Source organism: Gekko japonicus, unplaced genomic scaffold, assembly GCF_001447785.1.
Source record: "Gekko japonicus isolate JY-2015 unplaced genomic scaffold, Gekko_japonicus_V1.1 scaffold1154, whole genome shotgun sequence".
Taxonomy (NCBI): Eukaryota; Metazoa; Chordata; class Lepidosauria; order Squamata; family Gekkonidae; genus Gekko; species Gekko japonicus.
The window spans coordinates 564002-581189 of NW_015163636.1; the positions used below are offsets into that span (position 1 = coordinate 564002).

Sequence of the window (17188 nt, forward strand, 5' to 3'; positions counted from 1 at the left end):
TGGTTGCCGTCTTGGCAGTGCATTAAAGAATCTCAGCATGTCGATTGCATTCCTTCCTCCAAATGGAGCCTGAGCAGTTCTCTGTTTGGCAATTTGCATAAGGTGTGTGTGGCTCATCCATTTGATATAGGTGTCTGGAGACTGCCAAAATGGTTGCCCCCCAAAAAAAAACTTTAGGAGGCACTATTTGCTGTAGGAAAAGGAAAATATGGGGCAAGGGAAAAAAAACAACAACACAAAATGAAACCATGCTAAACAACTGTATGTTTGAACAATACACTGGAAACCCCTGGTGCTCGGTCACTAATGAAAAGGGTGATACTCTGATCTTCGTGTTTCTTTTAAATGGTGCATTTCCTTAGAGCATTATTGCTAGTTTAAGTACAGTGATTGTTTGAAAAATGGAAATGTAATTTGAGTTGAAAGCAGGGGAAAGGTTGAGAGAGAGAGAGTACTCTACTACAGTCCATACAGTTGTGGAGACATTTTTGCACCCAGTGACGCAAACAGGGAAATCACTCTTATTGATTTTTCTTCGGTTTACATTAATTTGTTTTATTTTCCCTTTTGAAACACTTTGAAAAAATGGTAGATGGACAAAAACTGTTGATTGGATCTGCTTCACCAACCTCACAAAAGTACCCCCTCATTGTACCATCTGAGGTGGTTTACCTTCAGTGTTTTAACACTCTTATTTAATGTTGTGATTTTTTGCTAGAGCTTACTTTAAAAAGTTTTTTAAATGGCAACCAGAAAAGGTGAGGGAGGGTGAAAGAGGAGAGGGCATAGATAAAGGAGGGGCATTTCTAGGGGTGGAGGGGGGTGGATTTTGCACATGGAACAAAAGAAGAATCCAAAACGGCCGGGGGGGGGGGGGAAATCACCCTAAAAGTTCAGTAGTGTTTACGTCAGCAGAAGCAGAGTGTTTTTGCACCTACAGCATATATAGCACATGATACTTTGTATTCATGTGAACATGAAAAAAACAGGAATTTGTAATGCAAATTAGTTTTGCACCCATGTAGATTTTTTGTACCTTTAACTGACTTAGCCAAAAATTGTTTTAAGCCACCCATGTTCTAAATGCCTTAACACTAGATTACTACAGTTTCAGTGACAAATGGAATTTCACTGTATAGTATGATGGGATTTATTCTGTTCAACATATCAGTCACTGCCCATGAACAGAGACAAACTGTCTATCCTGTTATGGAAATGTTTCTATTGTCTCAGAGAGTTTTCAGCCTGAATGGTCCCCCCCCCCCCCCCGGCAGTTCCCACAGTTGTCTCCCAGCAGGGAGGACTGTTGGTTTTACTTTACAGGGCTACATCCTGTCCCCTTGTCCCCAGAAGGATTTCAGACTTTCCTTGGAAAACCCCATCATGTCACAGAGCTCTTTGAAATACTGTTGTTAGGATGTGGTTAGAGAGCAGTGGGAGAAAGTGCTCTTGTATTTGTACTGATTGCTAAGGCTGTTCTTCCTCAGTTGGCTTCTTGAGGCAATTGACTTCAGGGCTTGAGAGACAAAATGTCACCAGAGGGCAACATGTGATGTTGTGAGAGGTACTCAGAAGTGTGTGGTACAGTTTTCATAGTTTATTTAAGCAAAGCATCTTGGGTTAAAGGCCAGGAACAAGGCTGGCCCCGAAGCATTTTTGAGCCTCATACAAAAAATGGCCCCCTCGCTAATTACCTTCCGCTAGATACTGTTGCTAGAAGGACAAGAGGGAGCAACCAGTTCTCCTTCCATAATGCTTGGTTTGAGACCTAATTAAAATATTTTTTGTAAACCAGAATAAAAATACAACAAATGAATGGGGCTCATTCCCTTTACTTGCTAGAGAACCGGGACAGATTGGAGAAGAGAAACAGCCCTGGAACCAGGCCCTGGGCCCACTCATCCCAAATGATGGATGGAGCATCTGACTGGCAAGCCCTGAGCCGGAGGTGGTTGACCGAGCTGGGTGGCTGGGTAGGGTAAAGTCGGGCTGTCCCTCACTGAACAAGGCGAGGCCGGATGGGATGGCCCTGTCCCATCCAGTCCCTTGATGCAGCCAACTCTCCTTCCATGTGCCTGTTCCTCTTTCGGGGCTCGGGTTGCCTTGGGTGGGTCAATGAGTGGGCAGCCCCTCAGGAAGGGTTGCTAGGGCCCCCCTGGCCACAAGCAAGGGTTGTGGGAGGAGGGTTGCCAGATCCAGGTTGGGAAATTTGTGGAAATTTGGGGATGGAGCCTGGGGAGCACATAGACCTCACTGGGGTACAATGCTGTAGAGTCTGCCCACCAAAGCATCCATTTTCTCTGATCTCTGTGGTCCAGAGGTGAGCTGTAACTCTGGGGGATCCCAAGTTCCTACCTGAAGGTTGGCCCCCCTACCCACAGGCCATTGACCTCCCAGGATTTTTCCTATGGCCTTAACGGCCACTCTGCCCCGCTAGAGAACTTCCTGGTAGATTGTGCCTTTAGGTCAGGATGGAACATCTCAACTGGATTTTCTGCTACTGCTGTTTATGGCTTTTTGGATGTAACAGCAGAGTTCTTTTGGATAATTTTATATTTAAGATTCCTTATTTTTCAAAATAACATTTGGTTTTGAGATAATCGTACAGGCAATTATGAGATGCCCTGTGAGAATCCTCTGAGATGGAAGGGTGGGATAGAAATTCCTTGATAAGTGCAGTAGTACAAGGCCAGAAACGTATTGTTTTTAACTACTTAGCATCATGGGTAGTGTGTACTAGAGCTGTTACATGGAAGGGACTTCTGCAGGAAGAGGAACCTGTTGGTTATCTGTTGCACAGCACGATGTTCCATTAAACAAAGGCTCATTGTTACTCTAGTTATCACTCCCCCCTCCTGTTTTGTATATTTGCATGTTGATGGTAAGTTGCAATTAACATTTTGACTGTGGTATCTCTGTACAGTACAGAAACCATTTGTAAACCTGTTAATACTATCTTTAAAAAAAAAAGTTGTTTTGTTCACTGGCAACTCTGATGAAATGTTTTGTTTAATACAGTCTTTGTTAAACTTAGAATTCTTAGAAAGCTAGACGGGATGAGATTATTCATGGATTTTCTAGGAAGCAGGAGTTAGTTTTCCCCCCTCCCAAATGTATTTTATGACTGGGTATATATAAATCGGGGCTGCGGTGGCTCAGAGGTTAAGACACTGAGCTGCAGACCGGAAGGTCTGTAGTTCAGCAGTTCGAGACCTTACTGCCATGTGATGGAGTGAGTTCCCATCTCTGGCCCCAGCTCCTGCCAACCTAGCAGTTCGAAAGCAAGAAATTGCAAGTAGATAAATAGGTACCACTTTGATAGGAAGGTAACAGTGTTCTGTGCGCCTCGGCATTTAGTCGTGCTGGACACATGTGCTGGCTCTTCAGCTTGGAAATGGAGATGAGCACCGCCCGCTAGAGTTGGATTCAACTGGATTTCGAGCAAGGGAAACCTTTATCTTTACTTTAAATAGATATTAAACATCTAGCATCACAATTATAAATGTGTGGTGTTAAAATGGGTACCTTGATTACAGGAGCACTTGCTCCCTTGGAATATCCATGATCCAGAAAGCAAAGAAAGGCCTTAATTAAATATGCTAATGAGAGATCAGTGAATGGACCTCTTGCAACTTTAAAACTAGAATAGTAGCCCCAGGGACCCTCAGTTTGGATTGAGATCTTTGTGTGAAGGGACCATAGCTGTTTCCCGACTGCCTTTGTAGTCGCAGACCCCCCTACCTGCTCTGTGCCCCCACAGCAGGAGGAGAAATACAGGTACCTACTTTCTACCTGTATGTTTTCCCTTTGGGGCAAATAGCAGTCCCATAGCGGCTGATTTAGATCAGTAGTCCCCAAACTTTTTTTAGCCCATAGGGACCTTCAGAAGTCTAACACAAGGTGCCCTGTCCTGACCGATCTTGTCAGATCTTAGAAGCTAAGCAGAGGCAACTCTAGCAAGTATTTGGACGGGAGACCTTCAGAGAACACCAGGGCCGGGAGGCCAGAGGCAAGCTATCAAGCCACTTCTCTGAATGTCCTCCATGCCCCAGAAGTCACCAGAAGTCGCCATCACTTCCAGGCACAGGCACAGGCACACACACACACACACATACAAATACGGGGGGGGGAGTCTAACACAAGGTGGTGGGCACAACCGCAAAATGGCTGCCAGGTGGGGTTGCCACCCTCCAGGCGGGGCCTGGAGATCTTTTGGAATTACGAATAATTTCTAGACTACAGGGATCAGTTCTTTGAGAAAATGGCTACTATAGAGGGTGGACTTTATGGCATTATTTATTTAATTAATTGATTTGATGTGTACCCTGCCCTCCCCGCCGAAGCAGGCTCAGGGCAGCCTACATAAAATTGCAACAAATTATTAACAGATAAAAACATCAAAATAAATAGCCTCATAAAACACAACATGATTACTAAAAACGATTTATATGACGATGGCGGTGCAATAGTAGCAGTAAACATATAGATTACAGTCAGCAATGATCCTTCCGCTGGCAGGCTCAGGCTGGGTGGTGGTGTTTGGTACAGGGTCATATACCCTTCCTTCCCCAGAATCCACCTCCAAATCTCCAGGAATGTCCCAACCAATGCTCCCTCTAAGCTGTGGATTCTTGTGAGCAACAATTGTACTTTGTGAGCTACTGGCATTAACATGGTGAGCAAGTCTGCTCTGGAGCCATCCTTCCTGAGCTAAGACAAAAATGTGTGAGCCAGAGGCTAAAAAACTGCAAGCTAGTTCATACTAACTCAGCTTAGAGGGAACACATGTCCCAACCAATGTTCCCTCTAAGCTGTGGAGTCTCATGAGCAAAAATTCTACTTTGTGAGCTACTGGCATTAAAGTTGTGAGCGAGCCATTGGGCTGCTGCATAAATCAGTTTGCTCCGGAGCCATCCTTCCTGAGCCAAGACAAAAATGTGTGAGCCGGAGGCTAAAAAACTGTAAGCTAGTTCACACTGACTCAGCTTAGAGGGAACACATGTCCCAACCCACAGTGGACAACCCTACTGCCATGGGAGGTAGAGCTAATCATAAAATGGCTACCATAATAGGTGGAGCCAACCACAAAATGTCAAGGAGTAAGGTTATACATCATTCTGATAGTAGTTTTTCAACATTTCAGGTAGAATCGTCGTTTAATGGGATGCCTTTTACAATTAATGTATTTAAAACACTTTCTTACATAAACTCAAAATAAGTATACATGTTCTGCTAAGAAATGAAAAGGAAAAAATGTTTCTTCTCTGGGCTATCCCTTTTACATGAGCCCTCTCATGAGCCCAAGCATTTTTAACCTGCTCTATTACTTGTAACAATGATAGTTGGTGCTCCTTGCTCATGTATATTAAGAGAGAGATTCTGGCCAGATTTTGATAGGAACATAAATGATTTTTGAAAAGTGAACAAAAGTGGATGTAGTGATGTTACCAAATTCCACCTGAATTATAAAAAGACATAAAAATTGGGAAGATGCAGCCCAATCAAGTTTAGACAGAATTCAGTCCTACTTAATTTTTAGAATATCATTCAGCTTTTTGCACAGGTAAAATACCTGATGCAAAACCTCTGTCTGTCTCTGTTATACCATAAACATCAAAAACACAAAAAGCCCCACTTGGCCCTAGGTAAACGTAAAGGTTTCCCTTGCTCGAAAGCCAGTCGAATCCGACTTTAGGGATGCAGTGCTCATCTCCGTTTCCAAGCCGAAGAGCCAGCGCTGTCCGAAGACGTTTCCATTGCCATGTGGCCGGCATGACTAAGCGCCAAGGTGCACGGAATGCTGTTACCTTCCCACCGAAGCAGTACCTATTTTGTAGTTGTTCAGTCACATAGTCGAGTCCAACTCTTTGCGACCCCATGGACCACATCACGCCAGGCCCTCCTGTCTTCTGTTGTGATCCGGAGTTTGCTTAATTTCATGTTCGTTGCCTCAATAACACTGTCTAACCATCTCATCTTTTGCTGTCCCCTTCTTCTTTGACCTTCAATCTTTCCCAGCATCAGGGTCTTCTCCAGTGAGTGCTCCCTTCTCATTTGGTGGTCAAAGTATTTGAGCTTCAGCTTCAGTATCTGGCCTTCCATGGAACAGTCAGGGTTGATTTCTTTAGGATTGACTGATTTGATCTCCTTGCAGTCCAGGGGACTCTCAAGAGTCTACTTGCAATTTCTTGCTTTTGAACTGCTAGGTTGGCAGGAGCTGGGACCAGAGACGGGAGCTCACTCCATCATGCGGCACTCAGGTCTCGAACTGCTGAACTACCGACCTTCCGGTCTGCAGTTCAGTGTCTTAACCACTTGAGCCACCGCAGCCCTCCACTTGACCCTACCCACTTTCTAAAAGCACTTGGTGGGCTCCCGAAAAGGTGCCCACCCTCAGTCTGCAGTTTCAAACAGGTTGGAAATATTTTCAGGGAGCTTCAGTCATCAGGTGCAGTTAAGCCCCTAGTCTGGGGTCTACTTACATTTTCCAAGGAGTCCCTTGCCCTGACCTGTGTGACCCAGTCTGGCCTGATTTTGTCCCTGAAGCTAAGCAGATTTTGTCTCTGAAGCTAAGCAGCGTCAGCCCTGCTTAGTACTTGGATTGGAGATCACCAAGGAAGTCCAGGGTTACTATGCAGAGGCAGCCAATTGCAAACCACCTCTGAACATCTCTTGCCTTGAAATCCCCACAGGGTCACCATAAGTCAGCTGCGACTTGACAGCACTTTCTGCCACCAAGGAGTCCATCAAGATATCAGGAGTTGTTGACAATCCTAGTCCTCGACTGTCCTCCTCCCAACCCCTTCCTGTCCACAGTTCTTATGTGGGATCACTCAGTCTCTTCACCAAACCAATCTTCCTTCCAACCCTAATCTGTCCATGAGTTCTGTGTAAGGTCAGTATGCCCTCTGAAGTAGGGTTGCCAAATGTGCCCGGGGGGCGGGGAATCCCCCACTTCAGAGGCCCAATTTCTGCCGCGGCGGAATTGGGCCCCGGGGGGAACCCCGCCCCCGAAGCCGCCGGTGAGTTTAAAAGATTTGGCAACCCTACTCTGAAGTGTAGTGGGTTAGACGCATGTAGAAACCACTGAGACTGATGTAGTGATCAGCATGGTTTACTGGTACACAACAAAGACAAAGACTAACGGCCGGCTGGCCAACTATATACACACCTGGGGACGCCCCCTAGGTCCCGTTGGTGGGTTTAAATCTCCCGCCATGGTCCCAAGCTCTGGGGTATTCGCTGGCCCCTGGTGGCAGTCAGCGGACATAACACCCTCTATCATACCAGTCTTCCTCCTAACCTTCTCCTGTCCTTTGGCCTTATGTGAAGCTACTGTCCTTTCATCAAGCCAGTCTTTTCCCTGTCCGTAGGCCCTGTGTGAGGTCACGTCTTCCTCTACTATATCTCATATACTCACTAGCCCATCTGACATCACGCCACCTTCTACCAAAGCAATCCTTCTTCCTGATCCCCTCATGTCCCTAAATCCTCCGTGTAGTGTGTACCCCCCCCGGGGGGGGACTATTTTCTTGTTGTCTTCCCAGCAGCCTCACTGGTTTTTTTCAATATTCCTTACAGATACTCCCCCCCTCAGTCAGAAGGGCTCTAGGAAAGGCAACAATATGTTTGAAGTCTGTTGTATAAGCTAGTAAATCTCCAGACATTTGGAGAAGGCATCAAGTCTCCCCCTGTAAAAAAAAAAAGTTTCGGGGGTTATTTTTTCCATCACTATCTTTGAAGAATTAGAAATATTGTTTTCCTGTCCTGCCTGATGGTTTGACGTTAGGTATACCATAATGTATCACCAGTAAGAAACATCTATTTATATATGCTCAATGGCACTGCTGAAACCATGTCTTAAATAAAAAAACCCAAATCCTTTTCATACATCATGTACTGAAATTCCAGGTTTCTTAAACCATATTACATTTTGTTTGCCCACCTCCTTTTTCCCCACAGCATCATATATGGCCTTTTCAAATGAGAGGAGTTCTTTTGCAAAAATTGACATAAATTATTTATTCTCTTTTCTCCTTGACCGTATCCCGTTGCTTCTATTAGAATTACCTCTCTGTATGTAGTAACTGTTCTGGCAAAGGAATAAGAAGTATGATGCAGACCTGGGGGTAGTGTCGGCAGAGGAAAGTGGATGAATTATAGCTGTTTTTCTAGGAAAGTTTCCTTTCTTAACTTCCTTGCTAGCTAAGACCATCTTTCTATTTCCTTTTGCAGAATAAGCAGTACGTTCTGATCGTGGTGGATCCAGATGCCCCTAGTCGAGCAAATCCAAAATACCGTTACTGGAGACACTGGCTTGTCACCAATATCAGAGTGAGTACCAATATTCCTCACTAGTAGTTTTGGAGATGCTTCTTTTGGAGAGGTTCACTGAACACCTTATTTAAATTGATCTAGGTTTCTCTTAAATAGATTTTATTTTGTTTGGTGTAGTGGTTTTAGCCAGTTTGGTGTAGTGGTTAAGTGTGCGGACTCTAATCTGGGAGAACCGGGTTTGATTCCCCACTCCTCCACTTGCACCTGGCTGGATGACCTTGGGCAAGCCGTAGTTCTGATAAGAGCTGTTCTTGAAAAAGAGCAGTTTCTGTCAGTGCTCTCTCAGCCCCACGTACCTCACAGGGTGTCTGTTGTGGGGAGGGGAAGGGAAAGGAGTTTGTAAGCTGCTCTGAGATACCTTTGGGTAGTGAAGGGTGGGGTAGAAATCCAATCTCTTCTTCTTCTTCTTCTTCTTCTTCTTCTTCTCCTTCTTCTTCTTCTACTATATAGGTTAATCCCCAGAGTCAATTTCAGTGTTGTTTTTCAGATTGTGTACTCATTATGACTTTTTGTTGACTTATAAAATATAATGGCTGGCACGATATGTGTAACTATGGGTTGGGATGGGGCAATTATTTTCCCATAGGATGGACAAGGGACTTATGCACTTACATGAAGTGACTCTGCTGCTGCTTTTGCTCAGGGTTGAACTATGCATTAAACTGCACATGATAGGATACCCCAATCTATCTATATATCTAATTCTCAACAGTCCCCTCTGCTTGTAGATACATATTTCTGCCAATAGGGGGCACACTTTCCCCCAACAGGTTTTTCTGCAGACTTAGGGGACTTTCTGGGTGTGCAGAAAAATCCAAAAAAACAAACAAACCCCAAACCCTCAGGTAGGGTTGAATTCCCCCAAATACCTTTTGAAATGGCCTCCACAGGGATCTACTCCAGGCCCCACCACATCAACAGTGAGAGACAGAGAGACAGAGAGGGCAGGAAGCAAAAGCAAGATTGGAGCTCTCAGATTGAGAAGGATTCCTCCTGCAGTATGAATGGCTACATATGGCCTGGGTCTAGGATTGCCTGCTCCAGATAGGAAAATCCGATTCTATGGTGAAGTCTGAGGAGTGCAGAGTTTGGGGAGGCCTCAGCTGGATATAATGCCACAGAGTCCACCCATGTTCTCCAGGGGGAGAGATCTCTGCTGTCTGGAGTTCAGTTGTCATTCTGGGGGATTTACAGGTCCTACCTGGAGGCTGGCAAACCTAGGCCTAGCAGCACCCTCTGGGTGACTTGATACTACCTGACTTGCATGATTAAATTAGACCTGGCTGCTTCCTACTGCTCAACAGCAGCCACCTTATGAAAGTCAGTGTAGTATAATGGTTAGAGCTTCAGAGTAGGGTTTGTGAGACCCAGGTTTATATCCCCATCTTGCTGTGGAAGCTCACTGTGTGATTTTGGACCAGTCATCTACTTTCAGCCTAACCTACCTCATAGGGTGGTTGTGTGGATAAAAAGGAGGAGAGAATAATGTAAATTGCTTTAGTCCTCACTGTGAAGAAAGACCACAGTTTTCCTCAATAGAAGCTGCAAGGGGAAAGGAGATGGAAAGCTGAAGACAGAAAGGCAGATAAAGGTAGGCTGGCTGTTGGGTGGGAAGGAAATAGGGATGCCAACTCCAGGTTGGAAAACTCCTGGACATTTGAGGGGTGGAGCCTGGAGATGTTGGGGATTGAGGTGGGGAATGCCATAGACTCCACCCGTGATAGCAGTCAGTTCCTCCAGGGGAACTAATGTTGCCAACCTCCAGGTGAGGGCTGGAGATCTCCTGGAATTACAACTGATCTCCAGGTGACAGAAATCAGTTCCCTCAGAGAAAATGGCAACTTTGAAGGGTAGAGTTTATGGTATTATACCCTGGTCAAACCTCATCCTCCCAAGGCTCCACCCCCAAATCTCCAGATATTTTCCAACATGGAGATGGCAACCTAAGAGGAACTGATCTGTATTGATTCCTGGAGAGTAGCTGCTGCCACTGCTGCTGTGGGGGGCAGAGTAGGTGGAAGGCTGGGAGAGTGACGGGCAGAAAGAGTGATGGGGTGGGGGCACAATGGAAGTGACTGGCATGGAGAGGAAGAGAGAGAAAGAAAAGGGTGGCAGGAAGGAGAAAGAGGGGGAGAGAAGTAGGGGGAGAGGGGAAGAAGCAGAGGTGGGAGGAATGGGATAGCCGCTCCTGCAAGTTTCTTGTAGGTCCCCACTTGTACATTTTAAACCTTTAAAAGCAATTGCAGGTGGAACCTGATTTGTTCCAGGGCTGTTGCAATAAGCAAGGGGATGCTAATTCTTTCTTTCCACACCATTGTTGCTGCTACCTCAGTTGGGAAAGAAAGATGGGCACCTTTATATTAGTAATCTTGCCTTTCAGCCAAATTTGGCACCCAGAGCAGTTCACAGGAACTTTAAAAAGGTACAAATGGCATTAAAATTCAAGGCAAATGTTCCAGTTCTTTTCATATCAGAGCTTGTCTTCTTCTTGGCCTCCCTGAGATGGTCTCATCAATGGCGGCTCAAAGCTGAAGGGAAGGGGGTTTTTCAGATGGAACTGGATCCAGGTGTAGTTAGATATAATTACTCTAGCTCCAGAGGCATATGGTAGCATGTCAGCTCCAGGGACAATTCTGTTTGGTTCTCATGCAGATGAGAGCACTCCTAGACTTGGCCCTGGGTCCTTTGCTCCCAAAGCTTTAAAGGCCAGGACTTGGATGAAACCATGTTTAAATTTGTGTGTAATTTGTATACCTGTTTGACAAAAAAAAAGTTCTGCCTTGTTAGAAGTGGTAATTTTGACATGAAAATGACAATTTGGCTCGGCTCTATGTCTGTGTTGGTGGCATGCTTGGGCATCCACACACTGAAACTAAACAACGCATTTTAATCAGCTTGCAGTGGTTTGACTGTTGCTATATAGATTATCACAAGTCAGTGTCATGGTGTCCAGACTGTAAAAACCATCAGTGTTTAATTTTATTTATTTATTTATTCATTCATTCAATTTATACCCCGCCCTCCCTGCCAAGGCAGGCTCATTGATCTCAGAATCTCTCCTATATTATAAAGCTGATTTGCGGTGGCATCTCTCCTATGGAGTGGCAGGATTCGATTCACGCCAAAATCAGTTGGCTGCAAGAACTGCCACTCACAACAGGCGCCATGGCCACTGGCTGCATTCTCAGACTCCCACCCACACAGGCGGCACCAGCCCAGACGTGCCTCAGAAGTCAGTGTCCTCGCTCTGCTGAACACACCTCCTGTCTTCCTTTGGCCCAAACCACTGCCATGCCTCCCCAGCGCCTTGCCCGTCTCTGCACCACCTCTGCAGCTGCTCCCCCCGGATCAATGGCCAGTGCAGGTGGCCAGGGCCCGGCGGCTGGCCTGCCTCGAATGGGTGGGGGGGAGAGACGAGCCTGACTGGCTTGGCCCACCTGCGCCTTGAATGGCTTGACGGGGGAGGGACGCGCCCAGCTGGCTTGGCCTGCCAGGGCGTCCAGTGGGCGAGGGGGCCCCAAGGAAGTTATGGGCAAGGCTGCCCGCCTTCGCACAGTCGCGGCTCACGCGGCCACCAGGGAGAAGCCCAAGCCCATCTGCCTTGGCCCACCAGGGCCTCCAACAGGCGGGGAGGAATGAGGCCGGCCGCCTTTGCCCACTGGTGCCTTGGTCTGGCCATGGGAGGGGGGGCACGCCCAACCACCTTTGCCTGCTGGTGGCTCGAGCTGGTGGTCGGAAGATGGATGATGCCACACTGCTTGGCCCACCGGGGCCTCCAGCAGGTGGGGGGCAGGCTGGGCGGCTTGGCCTGCCCACCCATCAAGCGTCCTGTGGGAGGGGCTCTGGCCGGCCACCTTGGCCCGCCAGGGCCTCAGACAGGTGGGGGGAGGGAGCCGCGCACCTTGGCCCGATGGGGACTGGAGCAGCCAGGGGGGTGGGAGGCCGCCGCCCGAGCTAGCGCCTGTTGTCTCTTGGTACAACGGTCCTCCTTCCTAGTTATATAAGAAATGTAAACTGCAGATTGTAGTGTATGCTGACCACCACCGGGGGCCAGCGAACAGCCAGAGCTTGGCTCTGGGAGAACAATAGGGACTAGGCTCCTAGTCCTTCCACAGGGGAACCAATGGGAACCATGGCGGGAGATTCAAACCCACCAATGGTGACCAGGGGTGTGTCCCCAGGTATGTATATAGTTGGCCTGCCGGCCGTTTGTTCCTTGTTCTTGTTGTGTACCAAATAAAACGTGCCATGCACCACGTCGTCGTCGGTCGTTTATCCATGCGGCAACCCACTTCATAACACAGATAGTGGGGAAGCAAAAAAGAAGCAGTAATTATGGGCTGGCTTGTAACTGTATATTAGGCCCGAGGTTCTCTGTACTCTGTCTAAAGATAGACAATAGTAGTTTTCCCACCTCCTCACCCACCCCCGCCAGGGACTGGAAAACAGTATGATACAACCATCTCCATGCATTCATGATGTGTACAGGGCTGTCTTTTATCCAGCTCCTGATTCTGATTGGCCACGAGGATTCTCGAGTTTATGAAGTGCTTCAAAAACCCACGAAACCTATTTGACCAGAGACAAGAGCAAAAGAAGTGCAGCTGTATGCCATGAGCAACGATGGCCCAATCACTTTCAGCTTTCTTAAATATTTTGGGTAACCCTCTTCAAATAGAGATAGAATAAAAGTGCAGGGTTGGGGAAACAAGTCAGGATCCTTCCCTGGCTCATGTACATTATTTTGAGCTACTGTATAGAGCCAGTCACAAGCATGTAAAAATACAGCTTTTCCTTACATAATTGAGAGCCTGGGCTCCTGAATACATGGATGTAGCTCTAGATACATTTATTCAAGTGAACACAACTAGATCCAGAGGCGATGCGGGAGGGGGAACTTGCCTCTGTGATCCTGCTCCAGCTCCCCGTATATACATTCATTCTACCCCTAGAGATCATCTGAAAAGAGCTTGTCACTAACTTATCATTCAAACTTGGGTAGGGAATTTTACTTTGTGTTTCTAAGTAATCATAGTTCTGTCAGACTAGAGTAGTATGAACTTTAATTCAGAAGTGTTTTTTTTTAATGCCAGGAAATGCAGCAATATAAAAGACAAGAGAAGCATAGCTATTACTACTATTTATGTCCACTAATTCTGTTGCATTGTCTCTGACCTTTCTCTCCATGTGTTACCAGCTTCAGGGAAGCACCATTTAGAAAAGCTGCTTATTTCTCTTTATGTCTTCTTGTATCTCATAATATGCTTAAAAGTTTAGGTGTTTTCAACTCTCATTTGATCTAATAATCTTGGTACTAAAGTCTAATTAAGATATCAATTAATTTGCAACCTGCATTTAAAAAGAAATATCTAGTTGTTCTCCTCTATTATTCTCTGAAATTACTGCCAAGGGCTTTTTGTACAGATACCTTAATTAGACTTTTTATTGTTAATGGGAATATTGAGCAAATTAAAATTGGATATTAATACTTTCCATGATTTTCATAATTGGCTGAAGAAATAAAGCATTCAGAATAATTGTAGCAGCTTGTGTACAATTTTACTCCTATGCAGGTTCTTTCATGGGAATCCTTATGCATTCCTTAACAATGGGGTCTTGAAAGTCTCTCATTAATTTCAATATTTATTAATTTATTAATCACAAAAAAGCTGAAGCAAACGTTCCTCCTTCTGCATGCAGATCTTTCTAGTGTGTTAGCTCTTGCTAATTATTGTAATTAAAAATAACTTTTGAGGCAGGCAAGGAAAGTCTGAAATTCAGTACAGTTCCCCTCTGAAAAGCAAGTCTGTTAAAATGGCATGGTGTGGCTTCTCATGGCATGGTGGTAGTTCAGTTTTTCTTTACAGCTACAAGTCTATAATTGAGAGGGGAATAAATGTGCTTACCTGATTTTTCAGAACCGCTCAAAGGCTGAGCAACAAATTCAAACCCAAAAGAGAAAATACATGTATGTATATACGTCTGTGACTTCCATTTATATCTTAATAACGTTTTCCAGAAACCTGGAAAAGACACAGATGAGAGTTAACCTATATCACTGTCTGAGATATATTAAAGATTTTATGGACTCAAAATTACCTCTCTATCTGTGAATATCATACTTTTCCAAATAGAGATCACATGCACTATCTCTGGGAAGATCCACTAAACAGCCTGTTTACTGAGAGGCTTTTGCTTATACAAATCCCCTTTCTCTTTTAATCTAATACATGCCCTTACCAATCTTTGGTTTAGTTATTTACACTGCAGCAGCATTGTGGTTATCAGGAAGATCCATCACTCTGCGCTCTTGTACTGAGGAAGAAACCTGTTACTTCATTCATTTTCTTTACATCCAAAGCTGAGACAGCTTCCCATTTCTGCAAAAACAACAAAACATATATCAGTCAATAGCAGTTAAAAATGACCGGCAGCAATAAAACGTTTATCGATCACAGTAAACTCAATGTAGCAACATAAAATATGTTTAAAAGGCCAATAGCAACAAAATCAGCATTCAGAGATGTATACAAGAATATAAAAGGCTAACTGCAGAAAAGACTGATGTTTAAAGACCAATACAAGTGGCACCACAACTGGATTCCCTCCCCATAGCCATTAGCTTGGCATTGTGCCAGTTGAGCTTTTGGTGGCAAGGAAATACTTTTCTTTTTACCCAGGGCTTTTACTGATTCTCAAACATGTGGAGCATGGCCTCCACAGAAAAGTGGCAGAGGAGTATGTATGGGAGCAAGCAGTCCTTTAGGAACCCTGGTCCCACAATGTTTACAGCATTTAACACTTTGAATTAGGCCTGAAACTGAATCAGAAGCTAGTGTAATTCTTTTAGGACTTGTAAGGTGTGCTCTAATTTACACCAGCCATCTATCTTGACAGTCAACATTTTGTTCCCAGTGGATCTTTGGGAAACTCTCCAGAGACTGCCTGAAGTCCAGTGTGTTAGAAAGCAAGCAGGTTTCGATAATTCAAGATGCATCAATGGGAATTTATTTGGAAGAGGAGGAGGGAGATAAAGGCTAAAATCTTTTTGATCTCAAATATGCTATTCTTGACGTCTCTTGTCCCAGATCTGCTGTATGACCTTGACCAAAGTGCCGGGTTCTTCTTTTTCCCCCTTCACTCTCCACAAAATGGAGGTGAGGCCATCCCTGCAGATAAGACTTGGCTTGCTAGCATCAAAATATTCTGTGCCATTGTGCCGCATTACTTTGGCACCACCCCAAAACTCTTCAAGCTGAATTTAGTCTTGTAGGGTTTCAGCCAGAACTTTGCCCCATCCTGTTGTAACTTTCAACAGCCTAATCTATTTAATACCTTCTGTTACACAATTCACCATTCACTGCTTATCACCATTGACGACACTGTTTCTCAAATTGTCGGGGAGAGGGTGCTTTAACTCCAATTCAAAATAATGTATATTTTTTTAAAATGTTGTTACAAAGTGGAATAATACCTTTTGATGACAGTTTTTAAAGCCCTTTAGGTTTTCATGGTAATTTGCAGTGTAAAATTATTTAGAGATAAGAGCCAAATTAGCTCTCAAAGGCAGGAGGTCGATATGTCCCGTTATCCATGCAAGCAGTGTTTAAATATAATCAGCCTTTACTCTAATGCAGCATAATTGTTCATTTGAAATAGCTTTTTTTTTACTTCATTCAGTGAGTCATTAAAATATTCCAAAGATAATGCAGCAAATTAGAAATAAATTTATCACATTATCCCGCATATACTGAAGGGTATCAGGTAACTAGGCAGAGACTGAACTGGTTTACATAGAGATCCAGTAAACAATGTTTACTTTTTAAATTCACTGGGAGGAATAAAGTGGGGAGGGCCTCTTTCCATATCATTGACAGTAAAAGGGAGAAGTGAAGCAAATCCATACTGTTCAGAAATCTGCTAAATTAACTTTTATTTTTATTAATGATTTTTTGTATAATAAAGTTGTTACAGAAAATGACTGTCACAGAATTCCTGCATGAAAATTCCTTCTTGAGACATAGGAAAGGGGGAAGAAAAATCTACCCTGAGAATAATTGGCTGCAGAGAGCAACACTCTGCTTGCACAAACAATGGGATTTAAAGTTTGGATGAAAATGTTCACAGACAGTGGTCTGGCTTTCCACGTAAGCAGTCGAAAGCCCTGTACAGTGTATCAGGCAGAAGCTTGAGAACTGGGAAACAGAAACCTGGTTAGAATATAAGAGCTCTCTGGATCATATCAAGGGTCCATCTAGTCCAACACTGGCCAGCCAGATGTTTTGAGGAATACTGCTGCAACTCCAGGTTGGAGAAATTCCTGACAGTTTGGAGATGATGCCTGGAAAGGGGAGGGCATGTGATGTCACAGAATTCACATCCAAATCTGCCATTTGCTCCAGGAAAACTGATTTCTGTACTCTGAAAATCAGTTGCCATTCCTGAAGAACTCCATACTGTGCCTTGAAGTTGGTAATCCTATTTAGGAAGATGTAAGCAAGGTATGAAGCCAATAGTCCTTCTCTGCCATAACCCCCCAGCAAGTAGGATTTAGAGGTTTACCTGGATATTCTATTTAGCTGATGCACACACACACACACACACACACCATCTTCCTTTTTTTCAAGGTCAGTGTAAGTGATCTTGCTCTGAATCTGAGGGAGGGAGAGTTGGAAGGGTGGCCCACAGGGCAGTGGAAAAGCCTCCGTCTTTCTCACCCTCTGTTCTACTAAGCTGCAGAACTGCTGGGCATTACTGGTGTAAGGCTGCCCATTCTGGGTTGGAACATTTCTGGGGATTTGGGGCAGAGCCTGGGAATGGTGGGCTTTAGGGAGGGGAGGGTTCTCAGCAG

The 17188-nt window shown here is 44.9% G+C and overlaps 1 protein-coding gene across 1 annotated transcript in view; it reads left to right on the forward strand.

Moving 5' to 3' along the window:
* Window positions 1-8334, forward strand: part of LOC107107290 (phosphatidylethanolamine-binding protein 4-like) — a gene marked incomplete at its 3' end in the record, with an annotated part of 150511 nt that extends 142177 nt beyond the window's left edge. The window contains exon 4 of the mRNA XM_015407571.1: window positions 8236-8334. Coding sequence (XP_015263057.1) covers window positions 8236-8334 — 99 coding nt within the window. The remainder of the gene's footprint in view (window positions 1-8235) is intronic.
* Between the last annotated feature and the right edge of the window lie 8854 nt (window positions 8335-17188).